This window comes from Camelus dromedarius, unplaced genomic scaffold (assembly GCF_036321535.1).
Source record: "Camelus dromedarius isolate mCamDro1 unplaced genomic scaffold, mCamDro1.pat HAP1_SCAFFOLD_43, whole genome shotgun sequence".
In the NCBI taxonomy this organism is placed as follows: domain Eukaryota; kingdom Metazoa; phylum Chordata; class Mammalia; order Artiodactyla; family Camelidae; genus Camelus; species Camelus dromedarius.
This window is the reverse complement of record NW_026989754.1, coordinates 1,036,688-1,052,020: the sequence shown is the minus strand read 5'-3', so window position 1 is coordinate 1,052,020 and position 15,333 is coordinate 1,036,688. Positions and strand designations below refer to the sequence as shown.

The window sequence follows — 15,333 nt, the reverse complement described above, 5'->3', positions numbered from 1 at the left end:
ACACAAGCGATGAGGAACCTGAGTTTTGTCCCCTTTCCTAGCACTGATTGTATCTGTCAGTCAGGCGCCCTGCGTATGCATTGTGAAATGGTGGTATTTTTGCCCAATGGGACTGCACTGTCAGTTCTGAGAATCAGGGGAGACACGTGGGTAGGACAGCACACTGACACATATGGCACCCCCCCCACCCCATGAGACAGCATTGTCGATGCTCAGGTGACCCGATGTAGACCGCGGTGCTAAACCTGAGCATGTTTAGTGATCTTGGTGGCTATGAAAATACAGACTGCCGGTCCCTACTTCTGGAGACTCTGAGGGTGTGCACCCCAGAATTCTGCACTTTAAGAAGCACTTTAACTAATTCTGATGAAGATGATCTGAGTGTCCCACTGAGAAACACTGGTGTGCGATGCACCAGTATTGAGGATTCTCAGGGAGCGATGTCTTTTCAGGATGGTCCAAGGGCCCTCACGAGACTTTTGCCTTGGGTGTAATTGTATGTGTTCGAAAGTGATGTCTCTCACTTCCAGTGCTTGTCAGCATGCTCTGTGCAGGGATTTGCTCTCAGCAGATATCAAAAACTATAAGTCTTCAGGTCACCGAGCTAGAGTGTGAGCGATCTTTTATTTTGGTTTTCTTTATTGCAATGCAGAGTCTCCTGAGAAGAGATTCAGACTGAACAGCTTTGTGTCGGACTTTGGAAGACCGCTGGTGCCCAAGGGGTTCTCTGGCAGCACAATGACGAATCTAGGTCCCTCTTTCACTGCTACGTCAATGAAGTGGACCGCTTGGACAAGGCCAAAGCTGGTATCCCAACCATAGCCCTTGACAGTGATGTTCGGCTCCAGGAAGCCATCAGATGCAGCAGGTGGCCAGAGGAGGAGCCGAACGGGCTCATGAAATGTGACACCCACAGCTTCATCAACACGGACCAGAACTCTTCCTTTGGGGAAGATGATCTCCTGATTTTGGAACCACCTATTGTTCTAGAAAATAAGCCAGTTGCCCAGACCTCACACAAAGACTTGAATTGGAAATGTGCTTTGTCAAGTGTTTCTCTGAAGATGTGAAGTCTGTCTTTGTATGGCAGGAAGTCCCCTTTCACAAAATTGTATGTGTTTGTGTCTGAGAGAGAGAAATGGAGACAGACAGAAAGACGGAGACAGAAGAGAGCCCCCTCAGAAGAGAGCTAGTTAAGGTGAGTTTTTGTGCCTTAGTAAACATTTGGGGTTTTGGGGGGGACAAAGTATTTACACTGTCTCATTCTCCTCTTTGGAAACCATGTCCCCGTCCTCAGTGTCAGCGGCCTTGAACGGGGGTTGCCATGGTGCGTTTCATCTGGCGCTGCCACTTCCACGCTCTGCCTTTAGCACGTTGCTTTGCCTCCCAAGGCTGCCACCCTTTAAACTGTAAGGTGAGGAGTCTGGAGTAGATGATCCATCCCAGCTCTGCTGTTTCGCAAATTTCTGATTTCGTATTCGGATGAGGCTGGGATACACCCAGAGCAGTATAAACCAGGCCCTACCTCCTGTCTCTTGCTGGGGCATCCCTCAGGTCTGTGCCTTCTACTCAAGCCTTTACTGAGCCCAGCTTTTGTCAGGAGCCCAAGTGCCTACCGGGATGGCAGGAGACCTGTCTCTCGTGGTCACGGTGGCAGACATTTCTATTGGTTGTGCTGAAACAGCTCTTCTGAGATCCTCCGGCCACCCTTGCTCCAACCTGAGGACAGAAGTACCGTTCCTTTCCTAGGAGGAGGATCGATCCATGGTGCATTTTATGACAATCCTGTCCCCAGGAATGCACGGAAGTTTATCAGCTGAGTGAGGGGAAGTGCCTCTGTGTCTCTGTGTCCCTGTATCTCTGTCTGCTCACAGTGCCCTGCCACCGGCTACTGAACAAGAAAAGTGCTATTCACCATGCTGTGTCTTTTGCAGATGTGTAGGTGATGGTCTTGTGGCTCATGTGTGGGCTTTGTGCTGGGATGGTGAAGGGCTTATAAATACCTCATCAACATGTATTCGAGATGGCCTGGTGCCACACAGACTTGATTCATGAAGGCATCAAGCCTGCACACTGGTTTGGAAACAACTTGGTTTTGATCAGTCACACTGCATGCATGACTCACTGCTGATCTCTGGGTGGTTTTTTCATTTTAGATTTATTCACCCAGTGTCTTGCTTAAGCTGAAAAATACATTTATTTCACTAGAATATTCTCAGATTCTTTGTTTTCACACATCCAGTTGTTTAATTCCTTTAAAAATCATTTTGTGTTTATAATGCCTCCTAATATCTATCATCTCTAGGTTCCCAGTGGCCTGAGATATGCACCAGATTTGATGTAGGAACTGTTCCACCAAAAGAAATCCCTTTGCCATAATATCTTTTGAGGAAAATATTACTCTTTAAGGCTCTAACAGTAAATCGTAGTACAAAGCATGGAACATTTATTGTAGTTAATACATGTTCATGCAAAAAGAAATGATATTTTCATTAAACAATGTTGATTTTAATAACTTTTACTAATGTGAATATTATTACTCATAATTTAAGTAACCAAATAAAACCACAGTTATTTATTATGAAGTTTGAAAACTATTTACACTGTCTCTCAATTAGAGGTAGCTTTATTAGAAGACTGAAGGGTATTTAAAAGATGGAAAAATACCCATGATGACACCATCATTTTTATTAACTAAATATCAAGAACTGTGCAGGGTTAAGATTTAAACCTCTGCAAGCTGTCAAGTTAGCATGAGGTAGTTTGTGGATGCTGCCAGAAGACAGGAGACTCCCCCAGGTTCAGAGACAAAGAACTTCTTGCCAGCACAGCAGGCAGCTTGGGGTTCATGTTCATGTTGGTTCCTGAGTTTCTTTCCTTTTGCTGTTGTAACAAAGGACCACAGACTCAGTGGCTTAAAGCAATACACATTCATCATCTCACTGTTCTATTGTGCAGAAGTGCAAAGTCATTGTCAGTGGGCTAAAACCAACGTGTGGCCAAGGCTACGTTCCACACCGAGGCTCTAGGGAGGGATTCGTCTTCCTACCTTTCCCAGCTTGCAGAGGTGTTCACACTGCTTGGCCCAGGGCCCTGTGTCACTGTGACCTCTGCTGCCACTTTACATCTCTGTCTCTGACTATATAGATATAAAGGAAGAGTCTTCTACATCTGGTATGGACCTTTTTCCCTAAATGGACATTGTATCTCTATTTATGTGCATATTAAAACCCCTTCCCTCCAGGGTGTGGTGGCATCAGCTCACAAGATTACCACTCTGGGCTTTAAGTGTCCTTTTTGTATTGTCACCTGGGAACTTCTCTTTCCATAGTTAGCTCTGTGTTACATTTGTTGTTGTATTTTACCCGGCATTACTGAAAGTTTTACTTAAAAGGGATCCTAATTAGCTCTGTTTAACTTTTTCCAGAGCTGAAAGCTTCAGTTCTAGAGTATCTGTTTGATTTCTCTTAAAAATACATTCCAGTATATTTCTCTGGTGAAAGTCTTTACCCTGTTGTCTATTCTCCCATAATTTCCTTATTTTCTTGAATATATTAAAAGTATTTTATAGCCTTTATTGGTAACTCTGATGCCTACATCACCTGGGGTTTGCATCCTTTGTCTAATGTTTCTTATTCTCATATTATCCGTTATATACTCTTGACATGTTGCATGTCTTGAAATTCTTTATTACATGGTAGACATTGCAAATGAAAAATCCATATGTTATTTTCCGTGAGAGGTTTTCTACCTTCCTGTTAGGCAAACAGGGTGAGGGACTGATCATGTCGCTCCAATCAGGCGCTGAGGTGGATCAGGACTGAAGTGCCTTTTTTCTTAAAACAGCTTTGAGGTATACTTGGCAAAGTAATTTTCACACGTATAAAGTGTACAGCTAATACGTTTTGACATAAGTATATCCCCAAGAAACCATGACCACATTCAAGACAGTGAACATACCCATCACCCACAAAGCTTCTCTCCTGCCATTTGTTGTCCCTCCCTCCCTCCCCATCTCTTCCCCTGGAAACCATTGATCTGCTTTCCATCACAACATATTGGTCTGCATTTTCAAGATCCTTGTATGAATGGATTAATGCAGTATCTACTCTATGTTGTCTGACTTCTTTCATTCAGTGTAATTATTTTGAGAGTCATCTGTGTTGCTGTATTAATAGCTTATTTTTCTTATAGCAGAGTATTGTTTAGTGCTGAGTTTTTACTGAAGAGTTTGTTGTGAGCAGTGTTTGGATAGACCATCATTTGTTTCTCCATTTACTTCTTGATGGATGCATGGGTTATTTACAACTTGAGCTATTATAAATAAAATTGCAGTGAATATTTGGTTACAAGTCTTTATATGGACATATGCTTTTCTTTTCTAAAGCACCAGATGAGGAATATCTGGGTTATATGTTAGATAGGTATTTACCTTTTTTAAAGAGACTGTTAAAGACTTTTCCAAAATGGTTGTACTATTGTAAATTCCTTGTGGTGTGTATCAGCTCTGGTTGCTCTACTTCCTTACCAGCACTTTGTAAGGTCGGTCTTTCTAATCGTATTCATTCTTGTATGTATGTGTACTAGTATCTCACTGTGGTTTTTAAAAGCATTTCTCTAATGACTAATGGCATCTTTAATCAGCATTTTTTCATATGCTTATTATCCATCTGGATATCTTTACTGAAGTGTGTTTTCTGGCCTCATTCATTCATTCAGGTGTTTGCATTATTATTGAGTTTTGAGACCTCTTTATTCTGGATCAGATACAAAGAGAGACCTTTATCAGATATATGATCTGCAAATAGCTTCTGTCTATGGCTTGTCTTTCCATTTGCTTAGCAGTGTTTAGAACAGCTTTGAAGAGTCTTCATTTTGATAAAGTTCACTCTATCAGTTTCTTTTTAAAATAGATTATACTTTTGGTGTCATAGCAAAGAAATATTTGCCAAACCCAAGGTCATAAAGCTTAAGCCTATGCTTTTTCTCCTAGCTGTTTTATAGTTTTAGATTTCCTATTAAGATCTATGATCCATTGTGACTTAATTTTTGTATATTTTGTGAGGTGTGGATCAAAGTTCATTTTTTTTTTTTTGCATATCACTATCTAATTCTTCCAGCACTACTTGTTGAAAAGATCCTTTCTCCACTGCATCCTTTTTGAGAATCAATTGTCTATATAAGTGTTGGTTTAGTTCTGAACATTCTATTCTGCTCCATTATTCTATTTTCCTGTTTTACACCAACACCATACTTTCTGATTACTGTAGTTTAAAAAAAAAAAAAAAAGGCTGAAAATCAGATAGTGCAAGTCTTCCAACTTTGTTTTTCTTGTTCAAAATTGTTTTGGATATTTGGGATCCTTTGAATTTTTATATGAATTTTAGAATCAGTTTTAAAATTCCTTACATCCTGTTCTGCCAAAATTCCACCCATGTGTTTGGCCATCTCCAAAGCCACATTTTCTGAAGAAGTCTCTCTAGATCCCAGGTGAAAGGAATTTCTGTTTCATCTGTGCTCCAATCACATTTGATAATATTTGATTACATTTATTCATATTTGGCTGGATGTACTTGTGTGATCTTTCCTGCCATATAGTAAATCCCTGAAGATTTGGAATCTTGACTTGGTTCCCTCTGTCTGCTGAGAAAACTAGTTCTATGCTTTGCAGGACTGAGCCCTGCAGTAAGAGGTATCTGCAGCACACATCTAGCTCACTGCTTGCATATCGTCAAGGAATCCTGCAGATTTAGAATTGTTTATTGATTGTTGTCTCCAAGATGGCTCAGCCTTTTTTATTTCTATTGCTACTGCTGCAGTTTCAAAGGAAAATGGGCTAATTATTTTCCAAATATCAAAACATACTGTAATTGAGCTGTGACGCAAATTATGTGCTGCTGTTTCTTAACAACCTGCTTAGTGTTCACAGGTACCTTCACTCATGGAACTTTTGGGAGAATGTCATATCCTCAGAGATAGCAATGCTGTCTTTGGCAACCTGAGCGGTAGTATCTGAACTCACTCCTGCTGTTTTTCCAGTGCCCCCTCTAGCCCTCCTCCAGCCCTCCATGGGGGGCCTGCAGTTCTTCCCTCGAAAATCTTGTTGCTTCTCAGGAAGAATTCCCTATGAAACATATTCATGTCCTTCTTGTGGGGACATTCAGTCCAGAGACCTGACAGCAGGGGAAAATGTTTAGACTGCTTTTGGTAGAACGTAAATTCTTCCATACTTGTTAGAAGCAAATCCAATGAGGAAACTGTGTTGGCATCTAACAAATCAGGATAAATGTCTGATGAGGAAGATCAGCTTCCCCATCCCACTCAGGCGTCATGTTGATGTGACGCTCACCTTGGCTAACATTTTCTCCTGTGAGCAACGTGTAGTTCAAGACGTTATGAATGGCTTTTTGTTTTTCTTCCTTACTCTTTCCACATTCACTGTGTCTGGTGAGATTATATGAATCCTGCTTATTTTCAGCCCAGCACTAAGCTTTTTAAAAGGATCACGTGTTTAAAAGTCTAGTGGACAATTTGTTAGAAGACTGAAATCCTTAGACTTTGGTCCTAGAGTTGAATCTTGGTTACTGGTGAATGAGAATTCCCATTAAAATTTTAAATTCAGTGATATAAAGTTTTAAAAATAGTTAAATATTAGTCAATTTCATTAAACACTATAGCAGTTTTTTACTTTTAAGCCTGTCTCTGGGGCAATTTTGCAATGATTCCCTCCCTTTATTGATTCCCTCTTTATCAGAATCCTTGAGAGGTCCCTGTCATCATTGTCAGTATCATCATCATCATCACCATCATCATGGAAATGATTCCTCTGGGAGATTCTAGGAAAATAAAGAGCTGGACGGGGTTATGTGCAGGTCAGTGTGTGCATATACAGTAAGAACAGTTGTCAGACATTAGATTCAAGATACCCATTCCATTTAGTGAAGAATGCGGTCATGAAATCCTGATGTGCTGAATGAAGGAAGCGATGGGAACAGGGTAGTCAATGGAAAGGAGGAGGAATTGAGCGAAGCGGGGAGCATAGGTCCTTGGTTAGGTGATCAGCACATTGGTGAGAATGAGGGGAGTGTGATGGCAGAATCATGTCCCTCCCCGGCCACAGGGTAGCCACCTGTGACATGTTACTGTACATGGCAAAATGCATGACAGATATTTTAGGACAAAAATCTTAGAGGATTTCTGTCTTCTAAATTGTCTATCAGTTATCATTTTAAACCCATGATACATTATTAAAGATTAGTGCAGGGGGACAAATAAAAAGGATTCATAAAATCTCACCAGACATACTGAATGTAGAAAGGCTAAGGAAGAAAAACAAAAAGTCATTCATATGTGCCTTGAACCATAAAATGCTCATGAGAGGAAATGTTACACAAGGTGAGTGTCACAGCCACATTCATAATGCCTGAATGGGATGGGACAAGGGGATCCTGAGATGAGACAATAGGGTGAGTAGCCTGGATTGTCCAGGTGGGCCGAATGTAATCACAGGGGTCCTTGAAATGGAGGACATTTCCCAGCTGAGTTTAAAATCAGAGGGAGGTGTAGCCATAGAGCAAAGTTCACAAAGGCTGCTGACCATGAAAATGGAGGAAGTCGTGGGGCACAAGCTAAGGAAGGTGGGTGACCTCTGGAAACTGGAAAAAAACAACAACAACAAGGAAACATTCTCTTCTAGACCCTCTAGAAGGAAAGAACCCTGCTGCTACCTTGAATTTAGCCCAATGAGAACTGTGTTGGATCTCTGACCTCCACAGCCATAAGCTGATAAATCTGTGCTGGTTTAAGCTCTTAAGCTTATGGAAATTTCTTACATTGGTAAGAGGAAAATAACATAGTGAGCCGTAGTGTAACGGATTAAAGGTATAGGATGGGGTGTGGAGAGGATTCTGACATTTACAACTAAAAAACAACCAGGTGAAGTGGGAAGGTGTTTTAAGGAAGACCTACCTGGCAGGGCTGTTAAGCAGACTGGAGCGAGGGGAGCATTGGAGTTAGAGGAATCAATTAAATCTCTACCAGAAAAATAAGGAATAAAATGTAACAGGGCTTCAGTGATAGTGGATGTAGGAATGGAAATGGGCAGAGAGACATAAATATTACTTTGAAATTAGCTACAGGTTTGATGACTGCATGTTGGGGAGACTTAGCCGATGTGTGGACTGAATGTTTGCAACCCCTCAAAATCCATATGTCGAAACCCCATCTCCCAGGGTGATGGTATTGGGATGTGGGGCCTTTGGGAGGTGATTAGTAGGATAAAATGAGGTCATGAGAGTAGAGCCCTCATGAATGGGATTAGTGTTCTTATACAAGCCCCCAGAGTGCTTGCTTCTCTCTGCTCTCTGGGATATGAAGATATTGGGAAGACAGCCATCTTCGAGCTGGCAATCCTCTCAAGGATACATTGACCTTGAAAGTCTCAGCCTCCAAACCATAAGGAATATGCTGGTTGTTTAAGCCACCCGACCCACGGTAATTTGTTACAGCATCCCAGACTGACGAAGACAGTGGAGAATGCCTCTGAGTTTGGCACTGATTGCCTGGAGAATGCTGAAACCCAGGGAAGTGGGCAGCACAGACGTTTACTCATTTAATCCTGCCAACACAGTAGGAGATAGAGTCTACATATTCCTCGCTACTTAAAAGGTAAGGAAAAAGAGGCACAAATAATAACAACGACAACAAAAACAACAATAATTTGTCCAAGATTCACACAGAACCCCCTGGAGGCAGAGTGAGAATTTATACTCAGGCAGGCTGGCCCCAGAGCCCCTGCTCATAACTAAAAAGTCAGATCACCTTGCTTATGTGGATCAGTTTTTTTCAACTGTGATATGAGGGTACTGTGTCCAGTAACTTATAATTTCAAAATACTTCACTGTAACGGAATCATTAGTCACAGGTCTTACAAACCACAGAAACCTACACATACAAAAATAACTCGTTAGGTCAAGATAACCAATAACGTTTTTAAATATTATACCTGCTGGGCCTTTGCAATAAAATGTCTTTTTATAATTCTGTCTGGCTACAGAATAACTTCATAATCCTGCATGTTGCTGGTGGCTCCCATGTTGGACAGCACGGGCCTAGAGATTTTAAATTACTTGCCCAGACTCGCCCAGGAAGCTCGTGGTGGGATCCGAGCTATAGTTTGGGACTTTTCCTTCCTATCCAACAAGTCCCTCATGGAAGTTTAGAAGCTTCTCCTTTGGTGCCCAGCTGTCTATCCATACTTATAACATCTTGTCAGGTGTTCCAGCCTGCTCCTGAACATCAGCCAGAACCCACTTCTGCTCTATTTTGTCCAGGTAATACCTTCTAGCAACTTCCATTGCCTTCTTGGCATCAGTTCTTACCTGGAAGGGTAGTGGCTAGAGGTGGAAATGTGTCCACATGACAGGTTTTTCATAAACATAGCAGGAGTGGTCAAGAGAATAAAACGTCAGGAAGATGAGTAGAAGCAGGTCATTTAATATACCAAATGGGTACTTTCAATGTCTGTGTTTCCGAGTCCAGGCTTGTTCTGCTCGTGCATTACAGTCCAATAAATCAGGAGACCAGGTTTTGGGGGCAAGAAATAGCGACTTTAATTTGGAAAGCCAGCTGAGAAATGGTAGAATAATGTCCTGGGGAACCATCACCCCGAGTCAGATTTCAGGCTCTTCTTATATTAAAAATGGGAAGTGGGAATGCTTGGTTGTTGCAAACTTGGTGTATGAATTCTTTGTTGTTAGAATCCTTTGTTCTTGCAGCTCTTCACCTGGGTCACATCCGTGTAACCCTCCAACAAACAAATGTTGTTTTCTATTCTGTAACTTGTTATCTTTATGTGAATAGAAAAGTGTTAATATCCTTCAAAGTCAGAGCCTTGAGAATAGGGTCTCCTGTATATTTCAGGCTCTAGGCAACATTGTTTTACAAAAGGTGCAGAACCAACAAGACTAAGCCTAGGAAACAGGGCACAGGGTTAAAGTCAAAGGAACAGATCTAATATGGAGTCAGATTTTTTCTTTCCTATTTCAGTAGTGCCATGGAGAAGGCAGTTTGGGCAGCTTTTTGTAGGGTCCTGGAGTCTTTCTCTCTCAGCCTCTGTGTGCCTCTGTTGAAAACCCTTCATAGCTATCTGGCCTGCTGGAAAAACACTCCGCCTGTTTTGCCCTGAAGATGTTTTCTGTTTATAACTGATCTCTACTTCTTGGAAAACAACTCAATAAAAACTCAGTTGGTTTTCCACCAGCCATGGGCAGGGGTGAGGAATAGCACTTTATTATTTTATGAAAAAAAATAAAAGAAGTCTTAAAACAGCACTGGGCACATAGGAGAGAGTCAATAAATGCTTCCTGGCTGAAATCAAAAGTGATGGCTCAGTGATTCCATGGCTGCTGTATTTGCTGAGCTTGCTACTCCTTTGCTCCATTACACATTTTTTTTAACTGAAAAAGAAATACATGCATGTGGTTAAAAAATTTCAAACAGAGCACAAAAATACACAAGTGAAAGAAGTTTTCCCTCATCCCCTCTTCTTTCAGCCCTCCCTGGAGATGCCACTGTTTACAATCCTTTGTGTGTTTTCCAGATATGCTATGCACATTCCGACCTATGTATGTAAATTCCTTTAAAGTATTACTTATTTTTAACTTAAAGGGATTTAAATCATCAAGTGTCTTCTGCCCTGGTAATAGAAAAGAACAAATCTGACTCCATATTAGATCTGTTCTTTGACTTAACCCTGTGCTCTGTCTCCTAGGCTTCATCTTGCTTGTAAAACAATGTTGCCTAGAGCCTAAAATATACAGGAGAGCCTATTTTGAATGCTCTGACCTTTAAGGATATTTAACACTTTTCCATTCATATAAAGATAACAAGTTACATAATAGAAAATAACGTTTGTTTTGTTGGAGGTTTACAGGGATCTGACCCAGGCAGATAGCTGCAAGAACAAAGGATTCTAACAACAAAGAATTACTACATCAAGAAGATTGCAAAAACCAAGCTCGTAGGAAAGGAGCCTGAATTCTGACTTGGGGAGATGGTTTTCCAGGACATTAGTTTGCCATCTAGGTCTACAGAAAGTTGCTATTCCATGCCCCAACACCTGGTCTCCCAACTTACTGGCCTGTCGTGCATTAAGGAGAATGAATTTGGACTCAGTAACACTCCTATCTTCCTAGCAAGCTGGGCACTGGAATTGAGGGCAGCTATCCCAAACCCAGGGACATACTGTGTGCCCTTGATGTTTCCCCGAGGGTGGGGAGTGGTTTACCCAGGAAGGATGGGGACTATGCACCAAAACTCAGGCAGTATGCTCCTTTTGGGATCTGACCTTGTACCTCCCGCTCCCCGCCAGCACAACACCTGGGACAGTGGAGGTAAGGCAGAGATCTTGCCTGCCTGTGTCCCAGCGTGTAAAAGGGGAATATGTACTCTTTCCAAGGTAGTTCTGAGCGACAACACCTGCGGGTGCTTGGTTCCCAGAGCAAAAGGAAACCCAGCTCCGCTTGGGGGCAACGGGTGTGATCCCCGTAGGGGTCCTGCAGAGGCCTTGGGTGGAGGGCTGGGCCAGGGAGGTAAAATATGAGCTGCGGGCCTTGAAGGGTTAGACAAGTGTGCAGAGGCAGGACTGCTGCCTCCTTCAGGATGCCCCCAGAGTTAAAACTATTTCTCTCCATCTCTGCTACTCTCCTCCACCCTCCAGATCCCTGCCTTCTCTCTGCTCCTCCTGTCCATGTCTCTCCCTCCACTTTTCCCCTTCTCCCCTCCTCCTCCCATCTTCTCCGTCCCTCGCTTCCCCACCTTCTCTTGCAGAACCCAGAGAGGATCGCTGGCCCTCCTGCGCATGCGCAGACTGTGCCAGCTCGACCGAGGGTTGGAAGCTGCAACTCCGAGCAGGGGAACGGCCCCAAAGGCTTCTCAGCTCTTTCGCCCGGTAGGACTTTGGCTCCTGCCCTGGCGCCCCGGCCACAGCTGTCCAGGGCCAAGTGTGCAACTGCCGCCTCTCGCCCCAGCCGGGCTCCCCTCAGTCCGCGGCTGGCGTCCCCTTCCCATCTCCCGCCCGCCAGTCCTCTCCCGCCCGCGAGTCCTCTCCTCCCGTGCTGCCTCTCCTCGGGCGCCGGCCCGTCCCCGCCCCTGGGCGGGCTTTGTCCCGGGCGGGCGGGTTCTGCGGACCCGGACGGGGGCGGGCGGCTGGGGCTGGGGCTGGCCTCCGAGCGGGGCTACAGCCCGCGTCCCCCCCCCCCGCTTTCCCTGCCCCGCGACCCCGGGGCTGCCCTACTCTCCCTTTCCCGCTCCCTGGGGACCAGCTCAGTGGTGTGGGCGCTGCTCCCCGGGCTGAGAGCCTCCGGCTGTGAACCCCAGCTTCTCCTGGTGGAGTCGGGAAAAGGGAGCGTCAGTGCTGAGCGAGCTTCCGTCTCCTCCCTCAGTGTTTCTGCCCCAGATAAGTACCTTGAACACTTTCACGTGTTTTGATGGCGGTGCTTGATGATGTCACTGTTTTTATAGTGAGAGGGATTACAGTGTTGAAAGCAAGGCTTGGTTCAGTTAAAAATGAGCTGAAGGCATGAGGCTGTGACATCCTCCATCCTTCCCTCTCCCAGGGTGAAACGTGTGGCCGTCGATCTTAAAAAGATAGTTACAGTCCCTAACTAGCCCAGCCCAGCTAGTGTGTGTTAACAGGAACAGCACCACCAGAGGCGTTGGAGACTCAGGGACTTTGCAGTCCTAAAGAGCTCCTGGCAAAATTTGGTTTGTTTTGGTTTTTTTGTTCTTCTTAAATTGTGGGGCAGACTAGTAGTATAGAGGGAAAAATAATTGTCAAGAAATATTTTTTCATTTAACATCTTTATTGTGATATTGTTCACACACCATGAAGTCCACCCACTTAAATGCTACAATTCAGCAGCTTTAGCATATTCACAGTGGTGCAACCATTAATATTCCAGAACGTTTTCATCACTTCAGAAAGACCAGTGGAAATGAATGACCTATCCACCCCTTCCCAGTGCTGGTTCTAAAGAAGTTTCTTGGTTGTTCCTGACCATAAATTATCTTGTTACCCATAAAAATCTGATAGGAATTCTAAACAGAATTGTATTGAATCTGTCTATCAAAGCAAGAAGATGACTTTATGGCATAAATTTCTTCTACCCATGAATATATCTCGGACCCTATATTTTCATATTTCCAGAGCCTGGCCCATGGGAAGTCCTCTTTAATTGTTGGGTTTGTGAATGATGAGATTCTATACATCGTTAGTTGCAACTGAAGCCTTTCACAGAAGAGAAAAGTAAACTCACTGAAGCCAAGTGACTCTCTGATGGTCAGAAAGAGTGACAGCCAGTGTTGGAGTGATCCAGTGGACTTGGTGTTTGTAACCAGAATTCTCCAGCGCCTACAGCTAAGGGGATCAGAGTATTCTTTTATTTTTTCTAAATGGCGTTGCTTTTATTTTTACTTATTTTTTAAAATTATTTTTTATTGAAGTGTAGTCAATTTAGAATGTTAGTTTCAGATGTACAGCAGAGATTCAGTTATAAACATATGCATATGTATCTACATATGTTTAGATTGTTTTTAGTACAACTCATTACAAGAAATTGAACATAGTTCCCTGTGCTATATAGTAGGTCCTTGTCATTTATTTTATATTTATTAATGTGTATCTGTTAATCCCCCTTTTCCTGCCTGCTAACCACAGTTTGCTTTCTATGTCTATGAGTCTATTTCTAGCGGCACCGTATTTGCTAGTAATATATGCTGGTTGGCTGCTTTCAGTTTCAGTAATTCCACCTTATCTGTGGGCATTTTCCTTCTGGTGGGCCTGTGTGTGGTTTGCACACGTGATATAAGAGTTGTGTATTTGGGAGAACTCCAGGCCTCATGTAGTGCCTGGTACAGAGTGCCCACTGAGCTGATGCTTGAACTGGGAAACAAAACATAGTAAACGTTGGAATTTCCACTATGGTTGAGACTTCCAGGTTTCTATAACCTGTTTAGCCCACCTTAATGTTGGCTGCACCCATACTGGGTAATTTGGTGGAACTTCATGGTATGGTGGTGTAGAGACGGGGCCTTGTATGCTTCTTCTCTTTCCGTTTTCTAAGACTCATTCTCCTGGGCCTTCCAGATCCTCCCCCAGAAGTGCCCAAGGCTGGCTTGGTGCTGCGCTGAGGCAATATTTGTTAATAAGGCCCTTTCCTCATCTCTTCTGACCCTCCGTTTCCTTCTCTGCACAATGAAGACTTAGACTAGAAAAGTGCTTTTCAGTTTCTTTTAAGCCATGTTTCCTTTGAGAAACCGAATATACAAATCTCTCCTCCCATTCAACATACAGATTTTGACACATCCTCCAAGGAGTGACATAGCTCTTTGTGGAAAATTGAAGTGATTGTGATTCCAGGTGGCACAGAAAAGACTCTTCAGACATTTATTGCAGGGAGAGGGCAGGAAAGGGGCAGTATATCCCACTTTCTAGTGTGAGCACTGGAACAGGGGCTTGGGTTTAAATACAGTGTCCGACGTGGCCTCTCTCTAATCTTTTGGTTTTTTTTGCCTCTCTCTAATCTTGCACAATGTGATAAACCTCTCTCCCTCAGTTTCTTAATGCGTCAAGTTGGGGTGATATTAATTTAAGTCTTTTGTGAAACCTTATACACATAAGACATTTGTTTCTCGGTAGAAACAAAACCTGCGAGAGAATCTGGGATTTCTTTAAAAAAAAAAAAAATCTTGTCCACAGCACTCTGTCTGTGTCTATTTTGAAGTTCCTTGAGGGTGAGTGTTGGGTCTAAAGTCCGTCGTGGGACAGGTGGCCCATGGGTCTGTGTGCCGCAGATTGCCCCCTCCTCCCCAGTCCTCTTCCTCTCAGTCCAGGATGAAGTTCCCTAGTAGATTTACACAGAGATCTTGTGGAAATGGCTTTTCATTTTATTGTTTCACGAAGAAGGGCTGCCATCATGATCTCTGTAGTCAGCTTTTGGTGACCTGAAGGCTATGCAATTACGTTTTTCTATTTAATAAAAAGAAAAAAAATTACAAGTACAAAATTAGACCTACGGTGGTGGCAGGGGCTCTTGAAAGTGGGGACCATTAGCTTTGTTAGTTTCAGGTGCAGGGGCCTCTGGCCATGAGGACACATCATCGTGCTCTGAAGTTGGAGGGACCAGTGGGCTCAGTGGGAATGTTTACTGAGTGTATCTCATGGGCTGGGCATTGACCTATTTGTACTGTGTGTTCCTTATTTGAGACAGTGAGCTCATTTAACCTCAGTAGCCTCTTTAATAAATTAGACTTTTTATTTTGAGATATAATGTA

The 15,333-nt window shown here is 43.2% G+C and overlaps 1 protein-coding gene and 1 long non-coding RNA gene across 2 annotated transcripts; both read left to right on the top strand.

Moving 5' to 3' along the window:
• Positions 1–641: 641 nt before the first annotated feature.
• LOC135320528 (uncharacterized) lies at positions 642–2,210 on the top strand. The gene is made up of 3 exons (XR_010379698.1): positions 642–1,198; positions 1,298–1,414; positions 1,685–2,210. It is a non-coding gene; the product is annotated as an uncharacterized LOC135320528 (long non-coding RNA).
• Positions 2,211–7,598: 5,388 nt separating this feature from the next.
• On the top strand, positions 7,599–13,625 carry LOC135320531 (uncharacterized). The gene is made up of 3 exons (XM_064483661.1): positions 7,599–7,637; positions 9,056–9,332; positions 11,720–13,625. The coding sequence occupies exons 1-3, from the start codon at positions 7,599–7,601 to the stop codon at positions 12,487–12,489; spliced, it is 1,086 nt and encodes a 361-aa protein (XP_064339731.1). The 3' UTR covers positions 12,490–13,625.
• Positions 13,626–15,333: the final 1,708 nt, after the last annotated feature.

Excerpts from the sequence above, each read along its gene's own strand:
- LOC135320531 (XM_064483661.1), top strand. The coding sequence starts at position 7,599 with ATGAAAATGGAGGAAGTCGTGGGGCACAAGCTAAGGAAG. Across the intron at positions 7,638-9,055 it reads TGGGGCACAAGCTAAGGAAG|AATAACTTCATAATCCTGCA; the intron begins GTGGGTGACCTC and ends GTCTGGCTACAG. Across the intron at positions 9,333-11,719 it reads TTCTGCTCTATTTTGTCCAG|ATCCCTGCCTTCTCTCTGCT; the intron begins GTAATACCTTCT and ends TCCACCCTCCAG.